At 53.5% G+C, this 19,058-nt stretch overlaps 1 protein-coding gene across 2 annotated transcripts; it reads right to left on the bottom strand.

Moving 5' to 3' along the window:
- Nucleotides 1-203: 203 nt before the first annotated feature.
- SLC15A3 (solute carrier family 15 member 3) lies at nucleotides 204-13,869 on the bottom strand. 2 transcript variants are annotated; one of them, XM_046643575.1, is made up of 9 exons: nucleotides 13,779-13,869; nucleotides 12,669-13,041; nucleotides 9,054-9,343; nucleotides 6,916-7,063; nucleotides 5,063-5,173; nucleotides 4,190-4,358; nucleotides 2,602-2,760; nucleotides 1,042-1,197; nucleotides 204-364 (listed from the first exon to the last, which is right to left on the bottom strand). In XM_046643575.1, the coding sequence occupies exons 1-9, from the start codon at nucleotides 13,796-13,798 to the stop codon at nucleotides 210-212; spliced, it is 1,581 nt and encodes a 526-aa protein (XP_046499531.1). In that variant the 5' UTR covers nucleotides 13,799-13,869; the 3' UTR covers nucleotides 204-209. The 2 variants fall into 2 exon arrangements, with proteins under 2 accessions (XP_046499531.1, XP_046499530.1); XM_046643574.1 differs by lacking the exon at nucleotides 13,779-13,869 and having other exon boundaries at nucleotides 12,669-13,343.
- Between the last annotated feature and the right edge of the window lie 5,189 nt (nucleotides 13,870-19,058).

The following is a 19,058-nucleotide window of genomic DNA, read 5'->3' as shown; positions in this document are numbered from 1 at the left end:
GGTCCCTTGCAAGGACTCCCACCTAGGCCCCCTCTGCCCTGCCCCTTGTCATGGACCGTGGTCACGAGGAAGGGCTTATGCCCCTTATTTATGGGAACCATTGCATCCTAATGTTGGGTACAGAATAAACTGAGAAGGAAACCCCAAATGGGACTGCTGCCATCTGTGTCCTGGGGAGAGAGGCGAGGGGTTGGGGGGTGGGGGCGTGTTCAGCCCCTGTCCCTGCTGGAACTGCCGTGGGAGGCCGAGCCCTGAGCCGCCCTCTCATAGCGATGAGCAATCCAGACAAACAGGAGCACCGTGGCAGCCTGAATGCCGGCCAGCAGGAAGAAGTACTGGTCCATCTGGCAGTTGTTGATGTTCCCTGGGAAAGCAGTGGTTGGCGTTTGGGTCAGGGTGGGGCTCCCCTGTGGCTGGCAGCTGGAGCTGGGTGGGCAGTGGGTTGGGTCTGGACACTGGGCAGGTAGCCCTTGGGCAGCTGGCGCCCTGCGTGTCCCCCGTGGCGTCTACAGTTCCCTGTGAGCTATCTGTTCTTTCCGGGGCTTGAAAGACAAATACCATGGGGAAAGGCGACCCTTCAGCCAGAATAGCAGAGTTCTAGAAGCAGGAAGGAGCCTTGGTGGTCCTCCTCCTCCTCCTCTTTTTTTTGGTGAGGAAGATTGGCCCTGAGCTAACATCCATCGCTAGGCTTCCTCTGTTTTGTACGTGGGACGCTGCTACAGAATGGGTTGATGAGCAGTGTATAGGTCCACGCCTGGGATCCAAACCCACGAACCCCGGGCTGCCAAAGCAGTGTGTGAACTTAACCACTACACCACTGGGCCAGCCCCTCCATGCTTCCTTTTTGACAGTTAGGAAACTGAGGCCCAAGGAGGGGAGGCTACACTGTGGGTGGTTAGCCAAATTTGGGCTAGAACCCTATTGTCTGGAGTCCAGCCTGCTACTTCATTCTGCCTGGGGCCAAAGGACTTAGCAGTGGCCACCTCCTCTCCAAGCCTCCCTCCCACCATGTCCCACCCCCAGGGAGGCCCCCACACTCACCGAAGTCCTTGGGGCAGTGCAGCCAGCCCCCCGGCAGTGACAGGAGTGCCACCAGGCTGGAGCCCAACAGCGAGCCCACCCCCGACAGGCAGAAGAAGATGCCCATGATGGCGCCCTGCATGGAGCGCGGGGCCTCTGAGTACGCAAACTCCAGGCCTGCAGAGAGGGGACAGCCCAAGGGGCCGCTGGAAGAACAGAGCACAGGCCCAGGTGCCAGCCCGCTGGGCCACAGCCCCCACCCTACCCTCACCAAGCTTCCATCCTGCTTCCTTTGGATGGTTGCCCACTCTGTGGCTATGACAACACCAGGCACCAAGGACCTCTCCTCTGCCCTGCTCATCCACTTCCGGATGGGCTCCTCCACCCGGACACTCCCACACTGCTGTCTCCCCTCCTCCCCTTCCTCCTGGGTCTCCCATTTCAGTGCCGGCACCTCCAAGCCGTCTTCACCCTCTGCCTTTCCCCCACCCTCTCTGCCCACTTTCATTGTCATCACCAAATCATTTTGATTCAACCTCAGAAATCGGTCTGCCCTCCTCTCGGTTCCTCCTGCCCTGGGCCAAACCTCAGGCCTGCTCATTTCCTGCCCGGCCCCCGCCAGTGCCTCTTAAAGTCCCCTGTCTCCTGTCATCCTCCCCACTCAGCCAGATGGGTCTGTCTAAGGCATGTCTAATGGGGTCCTCTGTCTGCCAAAAACCCCTTGGAGGGGGCTGTTGCCCTCAAGAGAAACCTCGACATCCAGGCTCAGCCCACAAGGCCCCGGCCTCTCCGGCCTTCTCCCCGACCCTTGACATAAGGCTCGGCTCTTGGCTGATGCTGTTCCTTCTGTCTGTGAGGTCCTTCCTGCCACTGCCTGAGTTTTGCTTCCCCAAACTGGCTCACCCGCCACCTCCCGCCTTGGGCTTTCCCGGGGCCCTGCAGCCCCTTCTACAGCACTCCCCTGGGTTTATTGTTTGTGGGACGGTTTCGCGCCCACCTGGGTGAGTGCCACCCGGCCCAGCCCTGGGCCTGTGCTGAGCGAGCCTCTGCAGCTCGGCTGATTAAGAGCAACCCCAGCCCTGTGCTCTGGCGCACAGCCCAGCGGGGAGGCAAACCTATGAATGTGCGAAGGCATCATTATCACACATCGACCTGTGTGCTGTGACAGAGGCAAGCAAAGGCAGGAGGGCGAGCACCCCCTCTGCCCAGGGACCTTGGAGAGAACCTCAGGGAGGTGATGGCATTTAGGCTGGGAACTGAAGGGGAAACACGAGTTCACTTTTGACTTGAGGCAGAGGGAGCAGCAACTGCAAAGACTGGGGCGTGGGGATCCTGGCACCGGGGCGAGTATGTGGAAAGTTGGCACGGGGAGTGTCTTGCGCACCTCCAAATCCACAGTGCCAATCTCAATGCCTGGCACAAACCAGATGCTGATAAATCCTCATGGGGTGGAGGCAGGCCCACTCAGAAAGCCCTGCCTGCCTCCATGAGGATGAGCCCTGGAGGCTGCGCCCCTCACTTCTAGACATCACCAAGCAGAGCCCATCTCTGGTGCGAGAGCAAGGGAGGGGTCCAGTGTACCTGGGATGCTGGCAAAAATCTCACTGATCCCGATGAGCAGGTACTGAGGGATCTGCCACCAGATAGAAAGCGGTGCTGCGTAGTATATTTTCTCCCCGATCTGCTGGGAAACTGTCTGGTTGTTTCTGATGTATTCTAAACGTTCCATCTCAAGGACTCCTGGTGGGAGAGAAAGGGAGACTACATCCAGGCCCGCTCTAGGCAGCTTAGCCTGTGGCAGAGCTTGGCATGTGGTGGGTATTCGCTAAGTAGTCAATGACTGACTGGGCAGCAGGTAAGGAAAAGAAGGCTGGCCAGGGGGAGGTGATCAAGATTTGAGTTCCAACTCTTCCCTTTTTGCCTCGGCTGCTAGGAAGCTCAAAACTAGGTTCTGTGCCCAGTAACAGTAACAACTCATATTGATTGAGAGTCTGTTATGTGCCAGGCATTTAATACGCATTCTTGCAAAGGAAGAAAGATAAATTGAGGTTAAGCAACCAGCCCAGAGTCACACAGCTGACAAGTAGTTGGAGTTGGATTTGAGCCCCAGTGTGTCTGGTTTCAAAGCTGGCCTGGTTTCCATGATGTCACATGACTCTACTGCAGCATCAAGATTACAGTAAGGTTTCTAACCTGGCTTTCAAGTTTATTTTCTCTCCTTCCCCTTCACTGCCTAGAATACAGCTGTGTTCTAGTGGATGTCGTGTTAGGTGACTTGGGTTCAGTCCTGGCCCTGCCACTGGCTGGCTGTGTGACCTTGAGCAAATCACTTAACCTCTCTGAGACCTAGTTCCCTTACGCAAGAAGTAGGAATAAAAATCCCAGGATTATTGTGAGGGCGAAATAGGACAAAAGCACATAGCTGAAAAAGAATCTAGTTTGGTTTTCATCCTTGCAACACAATGCTGTTTATTGAGCTTTAATTCCTCTGGCTCCTGCGGGGCTGGACGCCTTACAGATTTCATCTCTTTTAATCCTTACAACACTCCTGCTGGACCACATTCCATGAGGGTAGAGCCCGGCCCTGCACTGGGTCTGAATGAATTATTGTCCCCGTTTTAAAGATGAGGCTCAGAGACTCTAAGTGACTTCAGGATCACTGAGTTACTAAGTAAAAAGGGCTGAGGTTTGTGCAAGAGCACAAGGCTTCTTTACCGGAGCCTTTTTCTATAAATGGCTTCCAATCCTTTTGAAATGGAAGAAGGAAGGGAATAAATAATAAATACTTCTTTTTTAAAGTCCCCATTTGTTCCTAAGTGGCTATGTGTCTTTGGAAAATTCATTCAACCTATTTATTGAGTGGCCACGGGCATTATTCATAGCAGTGAATCAAAAAGAAAAAGATTCCTGCCTTCAGGGAGCTTTCATCCCATGGGGAAAATCTTTTTTCCTCTCTTGGCCTAAGTTTCCACATCTGTCAAAATGAAGGGAAGCTGGACTTGAGGAAGAGAGTCTCCTTCTGGGGAGCCAAGACCAGCGCCCATGGGTGGAGGGTGTACTTGGCCCAGGCCCACGGCTTCAGCATCAGCCCATAGTGGAACCAGCCTCCCGTCAGCCCCAGACAGAGGCCAGCCTGCCTCCCCACGCCCCGCCACTCAGGCCCACACACCTGCCACAACGACGGAGGTAAAACCGAACACCATCCCCAGTGCCATCTGCTGCAGAGCCGAGGGAAGCAGCTTGCATCGCAGCAGTAGAGGGTCGAGCAGGTGGTCCTTCACAGGCACCAGGATCAGCAACACGATGACATTGGCCAGGAGGAGCCAGGCTTCCGGGATCTGGCCGAGAGGGAGCCAAGAGAGGCAGGTTAGCAGAGCGGAAGGAGCTCCGGGCTGAAGTCAGGAGATCTGGACTCCACACTGTCCCCGGGTGATCCCAGGTCAGCCCCTTGCCCTCTCAGGAATGCACACTCCTCATCTGTGTAATTGGGGGGGGAGGCTTAGATCCCGGATGGCAAATAGTTTCCTCTAACTTCTATCGATTGGTAGTGGCTGCCTGGAACATTCATGGGCTCAGCATGAAAGAACGTCATGATTGATTAGTGATGTCTGCCATGGGCAAGGAAGGGAGGTATAGTAGCAAAGATGTCATTTATCTGCCAGCTCTGAAGATCTTTGATTTTACGAGTCTCTGAAATGCCAAGGAACTGGTTTGGAAAGTCCTGGTGAAAGGCAGAGATCTGGGCATCCAGGGGTCTCAGAGAGGGAGGGAAAAAAGGAGGGACCTGAGTGTGCCTGATCTGGGGGCCTGGTGCAAACTGGGCAGTGAGGCCTCCTCCAGAGCTGCAGCGGGCCTGAATTCCTTTAAGCAGTTGAGTCTTGTCTGGGCTGTGGCACGAATTCACCCACCCTCCAGGTGCTTTTCCTGTACCCTGAGGACGCCCTGCCCCTGGGACAGGGGACTGTGGATGCGACTTCATCTCCTCCTCTTCTCAAAGGCAGCCCCCAGCACGGCCTGCAATGGGGGCTGAACACACCCTCACCTTGTAGCTGCTGTCCTGGGCTCTCAGAGCCACGGAGCTGTTGGCAGGGGAGTCTGGGAAAATGTTCGGGATGTGGAGGTGAAGGCCCTGCAGGACGTACGTGGACTGCATCTGCCAAGAGAGAGGGAGGTGAGGCTGCAACAGAGCTGGCCGCCGCACCTCCAGCCCCAGGAGGCTCCCAGCTCCAAGGCAGGCATTCCTCAGTGAAGCACAGGGCAGCTGGGCGGCTGTCCTCTCTCCCAGCCTCAGGGGAAAGCAACCTTCCCACCCTCCTTGCTCGCTGGGAGCCAGGCTTGGCCAGGGGATTTCCTTGACTGGGCTCCCAGGCCTGAGAGCCGTGTGAGCAGCCTTATTCCAGAGCCCAGGCACAGCTGATCTGACTCACGTTTGTGTCTCCAGGGCCTGCCCCAGAGTAGACGTGGATAAATGTCGACATAGGGAAGATAATGACATGGCTGTCCCCATGGGGAGCGCTCACCTGACACTGAGGCCACGCTGTGTGCCGCAGGTGGACACGGCCAGAACTGCATATGCTCTGAGCTACCGGGATGGCTGTGGACACGGCAGCGGGAGCAGACTCCGGGGCCCCCCGTACCAGGCATTACCCCCTTAGTTGCCAGATAATGGAGGGGAACCTGGGAGAGTCCCACAGGGGAGTCTTGGCCAGGGGAGGGCACCTGAGTTGCTCAGCTATTTACCAAATGAGATGGACGGATGTCAATATTCTGACAACCGGTACAACTGAGAGTCAGCCATGGACACAAGCACATCCCCCCTGCACCTCTGTCCCAACGTGGACAGCTTCTACCTCTGTGCCAACCCCAATTTCAGGCTGGCCCTGTGTGACCCCCGTCTTCTGCAGCTTGAAATAAGGTTCATGTGAAGGGGGGGTGGGGGGCAATGACCTTGTTGGCTGGGGATTAAGGGCTGGGTTAGACTGCTGCCCACCTAGACACACACATCCCCACATGCGTCCCACACACACGTGCGCCCCATTAACCTTCCCCTTGGGGCATGGTGGGAAGCAGTAATTCTCAAACCTGCCTGAGCATCAGTATCATCTGAGTTTATTACACCAGAGACTTCCCCCCAGCCATTCTCTTTCAGTAATGTGGGGTGAGACTTCAGAATCTTTTTTTTTTTTTTTTTGGTGAGGAAGATTGGCCCTGAGCTAACATCTAATGCCAATCCTCCTCTTTTTGCTTGAGGAAGATTGTCGCTGAGCTAACATCTGTGCCAATCTTCCTCTACTTTGTATGTGGGACGCCACCACAACATGGCTTGATGAGTGGTGTGTGTGTAGGTCCACACCCAGGATCTGAACCCGTGAACCCTGGGCTGCTGAAGCAGAGCATGTGAACTTAACCACCATGCCACTGGGCTGGCCCCAAGAATCTGTATTTTTTTAAAAGCTCTCCAGGCGGGTGATTCTGAGGCACAGCTGGGGTGGGGAACACTGTTGTAAACTACTCAGCGACTGAGCTTGCCCCTAACTTGTTGTGTGGCCTTGGGCAACCAACACACCTCTGGGCCTCAGCTTCCCAGCTGGAGAATCTGACTGCAGAGCTGTTGAAGCCTCTAGTCTAAGCCACTCGTTTTACACGTGACAAAACCGAGGCCCAGAGTGATGGGGTGAGTTATTCAAGTCACGGGGCCTTGTGCTTTTCTACCCAAGGGACTTTAGCTATTGGGATGGCTTTGTGCCAGGCCCCACACCGGGGGCTCCACAGCAGCAGTGCACTTTGCGAACTCCTTTCCCCTTTCTGCACGCCCTGGGCTTCTTCGGTGAAAGTTCAGGCCAGTGAGGGCACTGGGGAGCCAGTCCCCGCAGAGCACACAAGCAGGGTGCTTACCTGGAAGTACACCATCCAATAGGGCACCAGGGTCACCAGGACGGGCAAGATCTTCACCAGCACCTGGAAGTTGGCCACGTCCTCTTGGGGGGAAGGGCCAGGCTGGGCAGACCTCTCATCAGGCAGCAGCTGGGTGCCTTGAGAGTGTCTGTGGGGCCAGGGGGCAGCAGAAAAAAGGGCAGCTATCATCGTCACCAGCACGGCCATCGTTTTCACCTCCACCATCATCCTTAATTCAATCCTGCTCCCTGACCCCCAGTTATCACAGCCATCATCTCCGAAATCACCACCCTCATCTCCTCCACTCTTAGCATCTCCACTCCACCATTAGCATCCCTTTCCCCATCATCACCACCGTCACCAACCCCAGCATCCTCCCCATCCTCACTGTCAGTCAGGTGACCACTGTCCCTAAAGCCATCCTCTCCACGGAGTTTTCACTGCTGTCACCATTGTTTGTTTCAGTGCTGGCGCTGCCACTGTGAATATTATCACTATCATCTCCTTTGTAGCAAAGGTGGCTGATCAGGACCATTCTGTCCTAGAGCCGGGCCCCCTTGGGTCCTGGGAGAAGTAAGACCAGAGACTGTGGCAAGCAGAGTCTTGGGGGATGTTTTGGCATCAATTTGCCATGGAAACCAGGAAAGCCCCAGTCCAAGCCTGGCTGGGAGAGAGAGAGACTGTCACAGGTTTCACACACCAAAATTCCCCCTTGTGCTGTTTCCACATGTCGACATGATGGCCCTCTCCCCACATGACGAGGAGGTAGGCAGTGGAGAGGGAGGGCTGGAGGAAACACTATTAGGAAACAGGATAGAGCTACCACTGCTGCGACCTTTACCCTTTGCCCTTTGTCCTGTGAGGTTTCTAATCCCTTCTTGCCCTGGAGCCTTGCCTCATCCTTTGAGATTCCCAAAGTGACAAAACAGTGTGGTGGTTTCCAAAGACAGCCACAGTCAGCTTCTCCCCACCCGCAGGACGTGATGCTACTCCTCCATCAACAGGAGTTTATCGCCCCAGCCCTGAAATGTGGACCAGCCTTGCGCCTGTGCTGGCCAACAGAATGAGGCAGAAAAGATACTCTGGGACTTCAAGCCTCCTAAAGGCCTTCAGAGGACCAACAGCTTCCCCTTCCTTCCCTTGGGAACATTCGTGCTTGGGATGCTCCCTTCTCTAGCAACCCAGACACCTTGCTGTGAGAAGCTGCAGCCACACGGCGAAGCCACATGAAGGGGGACTGAGGTGCCCTCATGGACAGCCGACATGGGCTGCCAGCCATAGAAGTGAGGCAGCTTGAACGTTCCAGCCCCTTTAAACCTCCAGATCACCACAGCCCCTGATGACATCAGAAGCAGCAGGGCTGCCCAGCTGAGCCCAGTTACGCACAGAACTGTGAGAGGTACAATAAAGGTGGTTGCTTAAGCCACGCAGTTCTGGGGTGGTTCGTTAGACAGCAATGGATCGTTAAAACGAAACCTTCCAGCAATGCACCAGGCTGGAGGAAAGCACGTTCTGTACCTTTTCCATCTAGATCCTACTGACAGGAGCTGTAACTGGCTCCAAGTTCTGGAGATGGGTTTGCTTAGCATAAGGAGCCAATTCACTAGGGAGGAGAGAGGCAGAAGGAAGCCACTGTGCATACGCAAGATGGCTCAGAACCTTCCTCCCTCGGATGCCAGCTCATGGGAGAGGGACCCAGTTTGGCTGATTTCTTAGACTTTCTTGTGCTTAACATTAGGGTAGTGTAGAATTATGTCCCAACAACCTTCAGTGGTACCATCATCTCTATAACCACCACCTCGACCGCCATTGTTATGGTCATTACCAGCACTGATCTTCATTGGAGCTAATAACACCATCATCCCCATCTTTATCGCCACCATCACCATCAAGACTATTAACATCCTCGTACTTCCTACACTTAGCCCATCACAAATACCACCGCCACCACCTCGACCTCCATTGCATCTTCAGTCACAATGGGCAGCTCCGGCCTGCTGGAGAGCAGGTCATCATAAAGGGCTACCACTGGAGCCGAAGCTGAACCAGAATGTCCTCACACTGGGCTGTGCCTCCCCGGGAGAAGCTGGTGCTTCTCCAAGATCGGGAGCCTCTTTCACCCAGAGCCCCCTCCTTACCTGGCAGAGGGCTGGCAGCACAGCCGGGGACAGCAGCTTTGGAGAGCAAGCTTAAGCATAGAGGACACTTGGCTGCCCGTGGGGGGCTTGGAGATGAAGATGGGGGTGGCAAAGAGGAAGATGAAGAAAGCCAGGCCTACGCAGCCCACGGGGATACTGTAGCCCAGCAGGAAGCTGATGTTCTGTTGGATAAAGGCCACCACCAGCAGCGACAGCACAGCACCCACATTGATGCTCCAGTAAAACCAGTTGAAGAAGCGGCGGCTGGCATGGCGGCCAAGATCCATCACCTGCCAGCAAGGGTGAAAGTGAGGGCCAGGGAGGTCCAGGGGCACCCTGCCGTGACATCCTCTCTGTCCCTGCACCCCCTCTCCCTCAGAGACACACTTCTTCGGTCAGCGAGTGGGCATTCTGGCACATTCCTAGTCTCTGATCATTAAATAGATGCTCAATAAATATTTGTTGAATGAATGAATAAACCCATCTGTTGGAGTCACTTGTTAAGGATCAGGACATTTTGGCACGGCTGTTTTTTCATGCCCATGACACACATTGCTTTTTTATTGTCACCACGTAGTGCACACGACAGATGTCTCTGATGCTACTCAGTTCGTTTCTAGTTGATTCCTGCCTTTGTCTTTGACCGAGTAACCTATAGGGTGCACCACCTTTACAATCAGAAAAAAGCCAATAAAGATCTCAGGTCTGTTCCACATTATTAAATACGATGTGAGCAGATTACTGAAAGAACGGTTAAAAGTCTAATTGAGGATTTCCTCTGCAGTTTGGAGACGCAAATAGAGTTTTCTGTTGTGGCCCATCTCTCTCCTCCTCTTGCCTCCCTCTAATAGATGCCCTGTCAAACAAGCTCGGCGTTATCAGCGAAAGCAGAGGTGGTCCCAGACTCAGCCCCAAGAGCGGGTACTGACCTAGCTAAAAAAACAAAAAAAAACAAAAAAAACAGGCCCCCAGCAAGGGCAGAAGGGCTGAAAATCTTTACCCAGGGTTTGGATCAATGTGCAACAGTCAGGCCCCAGGCCTCCTTCCGGTCTGCTGGCTTGGGTCAGCTGTGCCGGCTGCCCCATCTCTCCCTGACCCTGGTCCCACATTCTGACTCAGCAGGTCTCAGGCAGGACCCGGGCATCTGCATTTTAAAAAAAGTAGTGAGGATTGGAGGTCACTTCTCTAGAAAATGACTCTGTACACCATCACCCTTTCAATAACCCCCCCACATCTCAGAATCTACTGCTCTCCTTCCGCCCAGAGACACATATTTCCACTTAGCTAAGATTTTCTCAAGCTTTCGTTTCTGTGATTGCTTTGGCAAAAAGGTAAGCAGTTTGTTCCTTTTCCAAACGTAAAATGACAGTCCAAGAGATGCATTTAAAACTGCATTCCCTCGGAGATTCTGAGGGGTCCTCTTGGCGACCGGGAGGGAGGGCCATGTCCACTCTCTGAGAATCCTTGCTGCAGACTTTTCAAGCAGAGAACTGCATAAGTCCCATTATGAACGGCCACTTCCACTTACTAACTGGATGTAAATGAATATGACAATTGCAATTCTAAGGGGAAGATCAAACAGGCCATTCAGGATAGAACTGAGTTCTCCCGCAATGAGCAGACGCTGCCGAGAATGATGGATGGCCCTTTCTGAAATCAGCAAGCGTGTTCAACACGCAGCACCTGGGTATAACTGTCTGCCAGATGGTGCCAACCCCTCCCACCCCCAAATCCCCTGTCTGACTGCCCCCCTGAATTCTGCAGCAGCCCCCTCCCTGCTCTGGTGCACCCACTCTTATTACGCCCATCCACTCTCTACACTGTAGGCAGAGCCATTTTAAAGAACTCAAATCTGAGGATGTCCATCCCCACCTCAAATCATTTCAGGGTTTCCCAACTGTCTTCGGGGTCAGGCCCAGACCCTGAAGGCAGCCTTTCAGGCCGGCCTTGCCCTGCCCAAAGTCCATGTCCAGTAAAAGGGAGGATGCACGGAAGCTGCTGTCACCATCGATGCCACTGGAGGCTCTGCCTAGTGGCCGGACCTTCGGGAGGCCAGTTCTGCCACCAGGAGGAGGAAGAGACAGGAGGCACTGCATGGCAAAGCCCTCTGCGGGTCAATGAGGTCAAGCGCACAGGTTAAGGGTACCTGGGGGCGTAGTGGGATGTCAATGCAAGAGCAGAACTAAAGGAAGATGAGCGATTCCTACTGACAGACAGTAGGGGCCTCCCGGTCTGAAGGAAGGTCAATAGTGGCTGAGAAATGGACAGGGTTGCTCTGGGGGCACTGAGTCCCCCGTCATCAAAGGAATCCAAACAGTCTGGATGACTAACTACTTGGCAAGGAAAGTAGAAACTGCATTGGATGCTGGATGGTGGATGTCAGCTGCATGTAATGATTCCTTTAAAAAAGTCTCCTTGGGGCCGGCCCCATGGCCAAGTGGTTAAGTTCGCATGCTCTGCTTCAGTGGCCTGGGGTTTGCTGGTTCAGATCCTGGATGTGGACCTACTCATCAAGCCGTGCTGTGGTGACATCCTACACAGAACTAGAATGACTTACAACTAGGACATACAACTATGTTCTGGGGCTTTGGGGAGAAAAAAAGAGGAAGATTGGCAACAGATGTTAGCTCAGGGCCAATCTTCCTCACCAAAAAAAAAAAAGTATAGCTTAAAAAATTTCTTTTTAGATGTCCCCTTTATGATCGTAATACATGTAGTTAAAGACCCTTTGACCTACAGAGACAATAAGGAAAAAAGTACCATTAGTCCAGTGGCCTGATCACACTGCTGTTACAATTTTTTTTCAAGTTTTCCCCTTTAGTTGACACCTAGTCCTTTCACACGGCTGTAATCATAATCTGTAGGCAGTTCTGCATTGCTTTTGCTCATTAACACCATATGTGGTTGTTTTAATCATATCACAAATTATTTAAAATTATTGTCTAATATCCTACTGAGTAAAGCTATCAAACACAGCCATGTTGTTAGGCATTTACTCATTCATTTAGCAAATATTTATTGAGTTTCTCCTATATGTTCGGTCCAAGAGCACACAGAGAAAGGCTCAGAGGGTAAGATATTTGCCCAGGCGCCCCTAGCTAACAAGTGGCAGAGCTGAGCTCTGAGCAAGTGGGCCTGACGGAACCTCTGGCCCTGCTGGTAGGAAGAGGTTTTCTCCCGTGGTAGCCCCCAGCCCTACAACACATAAAGGTGGGGCCCATGGTGGGGCCTCAAGTCCAGCTTCCTTTGCCGCGCATCTTGACCTGCTCTCTATGTGACCTTGGAGGGGTTGACTAACATTGTGAAAACTCAGTGTCCTCATCTGTAAAATGGACATAATATTACTACCCACCTCCTGGATAGTTAAGAGGATGAAATGAGTTCAAACATTGTCTGTGCTTAGCGTGGGGCTGGCACATAGGATGACGGCCTGGCCAACTAGGGTTATTACTATTGTTGCCGTCGTTATTCTTGTTGGAGTTAGTTCCCCCTCTTCTTTCAAATAAGGAAACCGGAGCAAGAGCGGGGAGGTCACGCCGGAGCTGCCTGACTCCTGGGTCTCAGCCCTACGTCCTTTGCTTTCCCTCCACACTTCGTGGGCCTCCCACCACTCACCTGGTCGGCCCCAAAAGAGGTGAGGTTGCTCCGGACAGAGCTGGCGGCCAGGGCGAGGAGCAGCAGCCCGACATAGAGGGTGGGCGCGCAGTAGAGGTTGGGCAGGGCGGGCGGGCAGCCAGGTGAGGGGCAGGCGGGCGACAGCGGCGACACGGGGACCTCGCCGCAGAAGGAGCGGCGGCCGTCGGGGAAGGCGGTGATGGGCAGCAGGCTGGAGGCCACCAGGTAGACCAGCAGGCTGAGCACGATGGTGCGGCGGCGGCCCAGGTACACGTCGGCCAGCCAGCCGCCCACGGGCGCCAGCAGGTAGGACGCGCCCAGGAAGACCAGCGCGGCGCGCGATGCTTGCTCGTCGCCCCACTGGAAGTTGGCGCTGTTGAGATACAGCACGAGGTTGCCGGCGACGCCGAAGAAGGCGGCGCGCTCCAGCATCTCCACCAGCAGCACCGCGGCCGCCGCCGCCCGCCGCCACCGTCGGGGTCCCCGCGGCCCGCGCGCCAGCAGCGACCTGCGCTCCCCGAGCCCGCGGGGCTCCCCCGGGGCGCGCGGCGCTGGCATCCTCGGTCCCCGCTGCTCCGCTCTACCCCCACCTCCCCCGCGGCCCCTCTCTTCTGCTCCCCCCCAAACTGGCCACCCTCCTTGCTCACCCCTTTTTGCTCCCCCTGCACCCCTCTGCTCCCCGCTCCCCTCTCCCTGTCCTTTTCACCCCGCCCCCTCGGGTCCCTCTGCTGCTACCAGATTCTACCTCCCCCTCCCTAGTTCTCAACTCTCTCCTCTCCCTTCCTCCCACCCCTAACTCTTCCTCTGTCCTCACTGCCGACCCTTCCTCTCTCCACGTCTCTGCCCCTCCCCCCCCTTTCCTGCTGGGCTGCCCGGCTGGTCTCCTTTCTTAACTCTTGTCCCTTCTCCTTGTGACACCTGGGGACAAGGCCTTCCCACAAGGGCTCCCTCTGCCCCCACCGGCCCTGCTATCTCTTCCACCTCCTCCCCGGCCCCCGATCGCCCCCCTGCCTCCCGGCTCGGTCCCCTCTGGCTCTCCCTCCCGGCTCAGCCTCGGGCCAGCGCTCTGCTTCTTGAGAAACTCCGGGCGTCCCCCGCTTCCCCTTTCACCGCTTCTGTGGCCGGCGCATCACATGATGCCTGTGGGGTGTTTAGGAGAAATGAAAGCCTAGGTCACAGGGTCCCTGCCCGCCCAGCTTTCTAAAAACTGCCCTTCTTCACTGCCTACTAACCCACCCCAATCTCCGCCTGTTTTTCCCGGAGCCTGGAAGCATAAATTTCTCTTTCACTTTCATTTCTCCCTCCATCACACTTTTGCTGCATCCTCTGCCAATCACCGTGCAAAGCTAGGCTGGTAGGACTGGAAAGGCATGTGCATTATTTGGTCCCACTTCACGGATGCAGAGACTGAGGCCCAGTGGAGGGGAGGAAAGGCCTGGGGGGGGCTGGCTGGTTCATGGTAACTGAACTAGGGGTAAACCGCTGCTCGGGCTCCTGAGTAACAGGGGAACCTCTCAAAATGCATTTCAGATTGTGCAAACGCTATGGTGAGGAAGGAAGTGGGGCACCTTCAAGAAGCATGTGGCGCCATAGAGGGCCCACAAGTGAGTCGAGATTGCAAGGGACCTTGGACTAAATCAAAAACAGGCCTCGGCACTTGGCTCGTCAGAGCCCTGCGGAGCACTTGGATTAAGAGCCAGCCCTCACCCTGACCTAAAAGGCCAGCTAGATCTGGCTCCGGCTCTCCTCCAACCTCACTGTGGCCCCATGTCCACTCCAGTCCAGCCACTCCAACCTTCTTTCTGTTCCCCTCACGTGCCGACCTCCCTCCTGCCCCAGGGCCTTTGTCTCTGCTGCTTCCTCTGCCAGAACTGCTCTTCCTCCCCATCTTTGCGTGGCTGGCCTCTTCTCTTAATTTACATTTCAGCTGAAATGTCTCTTCGTGGCAGAGACCTTCCCAGACCTTCATAAGTGGATGCCTATTGGATTCTCAGCACCCTCTCTCTGTCACGCTGTCCTCTTTTAATGTCTTCAGAGCACATAATACTAGCTCAGTTATTTGTTTATTGTCTCCCCCAGTAGAATAGAAGTTCCACTGGGTCAAGGGCCTTGTCTAACTTGTTCTTTGTTTAAGACCTTTCTTTTTAGAGCTGTCCTAGGGTTATAACAAAATTGAGAGGAAGGTACGGAGATTTCCCACATTCGCCCTGTCTCCCACACTTGCATAGCCTCCCCCGTTATCCACATCCCTCACCAAAATGGTACATTTTTTTTTACCAAAGCTGAACCTGCATTGACGCGTCATAATCACCCCAAGTCCATAGCTTACCTTAGGGTTCACTCTTGCTGTGGTACGTGCTATAGGTTGGGACGAATGTGCAATGTATATGTATGTGTATCCGTCACTATAGTATCATACAGAGTGTTCTCACTGCCCTAAAAACCGTCTGTGCTCTGTCTGTTCCTCTCCCCACCCCCACTCCCAGCCCTGGCAACCGCTGAGCTTTTTACTGTCTCCTTAGAGAGTATGGAGATTTGCCTTTTCCAGAATGTCATACGGTTGGAATTAAACAGTATGTTGCCTTTTCAGACTGACTTCTTTCACTTAGCAATATGCATTTAAAGTTCCTCCATATCTTTTCATGACTTGATAGCTCTTTTATTTTTTAAAGATTGGCACCTGAGCTAACATCCGTTGCCAATCTTCTTTTTTTCTTCTTCTTCTTCTCGCCAAAGCCCCCAGTACCTAGTTGTCTATTCTAGTTGTAGGTCCTTCTGGCTCTGCTATGTGGGACGCTGCCTCAGCATGGCTTGATGAGTGGTGCTAGGTCCACACCCAGGATCCAAACCGGCGAAACCCTGGTCCGCCAGAGCAGAGCATGCAAACCCAACCGCTTGGCCACAGGGCCAGCCCTATTAGATCATTTTTTTAAAAAGCACTGAATAATATTCCGTTGTCTGGATGGATCACTTTATTTATCCATTCACCTACTGAAGAACATCTTGGATGCTTCTAAGTTTTGGCAATTATGAATAAAGCTGCTATAAACATCGATACACAGGTTTTTGTGTGGACACAAATTTTCAGCTCCTTTGGGTAAATACCAAGGAGCATGATTGCTAGACGGTGTGGTAAGAGTATGTCTAGTTTTTTTCTTTTTTTGAAAGATTGGCACCTGAGCTAACAACTGTTGCCAGTCTTCCTTTTTTTTTTCTTCTGCTTTTTCTCCCCCAATCCCCCCAGTACATGGTTGTATATTTTAGTTGTGGGTCCCTCTAGTTGTGGCATGTGGGACGCTGCCTCAATATGGCCTGATGAGTGGTGCCATGTCTGCGACCAGGATCCGAACCGGCAAAACCCTGGGCCCCTGAAGCAGAGCGCGTGAACTTAACCACTTGGCCACAGGGCGGACCCCAAGAATGTCTAGTTTTGTAATAAACTGCCAAACTGATTTCCAAAGTGGCTGTACCATTTTGTGTTCCCAACAGCAACCAATGAGAGCTCCTGTTGTTCCACACCCTCGCCGGCATTTGGTGGTGTCATTGTTTCGGATTTTGGTCATTCTAATAGGTATGTAGCGGTATCTCCTTGTTTTAATTTGCGTTTCCCTAATGACATGTGACGTGGAGCATCTTTTCGCATGCTTATTTGCTGTCTGCATATCTCCTTTGGTCATGTGCCTGTTAAGGTCTTTGGCCCATTTTCTCATCAGGTCGTTTGTTTTCCTATTGTTGAGTTTTAAGAGCTCTTTGTATATTTTGGATAACAGTCCTCTACCAGATGTGTCTTTTGCAAATATTTTCTCCCGGTGTGTGGCTTATCTACTAATTCTCTTGATGTGGTCTTTCACAGAGCAGAAGTTTTTAATTCTACTGCAGTCCGGTTTATCGACGATTTATTTCGTAGATCGTGTCTTTGGTGTTGTATCTAAAAAGTCATCACCACACCCATGGTCATCCAGGTTTGCCCCTGCATTACCTTCTAGGAGTTTCATAGTTTTCTGTTTTACATTTAGGTCTATGATCCACTTTGAGTTAATTTTTGTGAAGGGTTTAAAGTCTGTGTCTAAGAGTCGTCATTTTGCATGTGGATGCCCAGCTGTCCCGCCTCCATTTGTGGAACAGACTTGTCTGACTTTTCACTGTTTTATTCCCACTGAACGCCCAGTGCTTGGCAAACGGTCGGTGCTCAATAAGCGTTGGTTGAATAAATGAATGGAAAGCGTGTCTCAGGCCAAGATTTGTAAGAAAAGCTGGAAAGCCCACTGCAAACTGGGTTGTTAAAATTTTATATCGGGTAGGAAGCCAAGCCATGATGGATGGACAAGCCTATGCAGGGGTCGGTCGCCGTGCAGGGTGATGGAGAGAACAGAGCTCTCCGCCCCGGATTCCGTATCAATCACTGCAGTCAGGGACAAGCACGTTGGATGAGCTAGACAGACACTGGGGTCTCCCAGTCTCTCCCAGGTGCTCCCACTAAGCTGCCTCCACCTCTGCTCCTGGAAGCTTGGGATCACAGGGTGTGGTGACCAAGCACACGCCACATCAGACTCAGCTCTGTCCTCTCCTGGTGAGGTCACTAGGGTGGCAGAAATGACAAATGTCATCACAGAGGGCTGAGCCTTGCAAATGAGAGTGCTCAGCTGCCACCAGTGACCTTCAGGTGACCGATGAAGGGAGGGGCCCCTCAAAACAGTGTGGCCAGCAGAGAAACACCAGAAAAGAAAGGCATCAAAGAAAAGAGAAGCCAAGTTTCGTTCTTTCTGTCCGGTCTCTGTCCCCGAGGTTTAGGGGGGCCAAGAACTAGGATGGGGTGACTGGAGAACGTCCCGGGGACCTGCTGAGAGGGAGAGACAGTAGGGACAATTTGCCTCTTGGAGAGGGTGGAAGTAGCATTGTGAAGATAGATGTGACTGTCACCCAGGCACGAGTCAAACATTGAATTACCAGCGTAACGGGGCTGGAGAGTTGAAGTTTAGGGCTGAAGAGACCAGGGCTGGAGACCTCTGACCACAACCCACAGACATATGTGGTTTGGCCCCAAGAGCGTTTGTCCACATGGTGCGACATTTTTGTTCTTGCTTTTGTCATTGTTTTTTAATTTAAAAAATTGTCTAAATTTAGTTGTCTCCTTAAAAAGTCAGAAATGTTCCCATGAAATGTTCCCAGATTTCTGGCTGCTCTTGAAATCGGGGAGGGTCTGGCCACACTGGGCCAGCGTGTTCACAAGGGACAAGCGGCAGCTGCTCCGTTTAGTGCGGTAAGGCGCTGCGTGGCCCCGGGCGTGCCTCGGTTGGAGGCTGGTGAAATGAGCCTTTTCATCCACACCCTGAGCAGCAGCTACAGGTGAGTGTGCGAAACAAAAAGGCTGCACGGTAGAGGGATCCGGCTGGGGATGTTTGGCGGAAGTGACTTCTCCCAGACGCTCCTGACAGCCCTCTGCCAGGCCAGGCAGTGGGAAGTTCCAAAGTGGGGCTTACTGAGCCTCTTAGGCCCCCAGCCCCACCCGTTAAAACCCAGCATGATTACTTTTTCTGGCTGAAAAAAGGAAGCAGTGACACCTAGATCTGACTTCTAGCTTCCAGGTGCATACGGTTTCTTAGTCACCCCAGATCCGTCCGGCTCCATCGCCCACAGGTCCCACAGTCACTGTAAGCATCCTCTGTGCACAGCCGCCCTGCAACTCTGAAGGATGGCCAGGATGTGGCCCACGCAGTGGGGCCAAGCCTGTCTCCCAGGCCTACCCAAGGCCTGCCACACATGTGCAGGACAATTTGGGTTTCTCTGATACCTGGCCAACCGACTTCCTGTACCTGTAGGGGATCCTGGGCTTAAGGATGGACGGAAACCAAAAAATCAGGCCACCTGGAGGAAAGCATAATAGCCTTGGAGTGAGGAGGGACAGAGCAACAGAAGGACAGTGACAGCGCTGGGCAGTTCCTGGAGTGCTGTGCAGGCGTCCGTCCACAGGGGTGGCCAATCCCAGCGTGTGCTGGTGCGTAGCAGGAATGGCATGCAACCTGCAGCTGAAATGTCCATGCCAGACTCCCATGCTCCATGAGGTGGCAAGAAGCACACGAATGCCATCGATCAGCAAGATAAGGTTGAGAACTGCTGCCTTATTCCACTCCCATGACCACCAGCAGAGCAGGTGCCTTTAAAGGAGTGGAACAGAGCAGACGCTTTTCCACGCCCATCAGGCCAGAATGAATGAGCAGGACATTCTGAGGGCCACGGCTGAAGGTGCGGTGTGGATTGTGGACTGGTGTGTGGAAGGCTGTGGCCCCCAGGGGCAGAAGGCAGTAGAGAATGCATCCTCACATTGTCTTCCCTGTCCACTCAGCCCCCATGAGTGAGAATGACCACAAGTTGGGGTTTGGGTGGGGCGGC

Source organism: Equus quagga, chromosome 17 (assembly GCF_021613505.1).
Source record: "Equus quagga isolate Etosha38 chromosome 17, UCLA_HA_Equagga_1.0, whole genome shotgun sequence".
NCBI lineage: Eukaryota > Metazoa > Chordata > Mammalia > Perissodactyla > Equidae > Equus > Equus quagga.
This window is presented reverse-complemented; position numbering and strand designations above follow the sequence as displayed.

What these genes read in the sequence shown, in the direction of transcription:
- SLC15A3 (XM_046643574.1), bottom strand. Translation starts at nt 13,226, where the DNA reads ATGCCAGCGCCGCGCGCCCCGGGGGAGCCCCGCGGGCTCGGGGAGCGC. An exon ending in ATTGGATGGTGTACTTCCAG is followed by an intron (nt 5,174 to 6,915) that starts GTAAGCACCCTG and finishes CTCTCTTGGCAG; the next exon opens with ATGCAGTCCACGTACGTCCT. An exon ending in CCCAGGACAGCAGCTACAAG is followed by an intron (nt 4,359 to 5,062) that starts GTGAGGGTGTGT and finishes CCTCTCGGCCAG; the next exon opens with ATCCCGGAAGCCTGGCTCCT.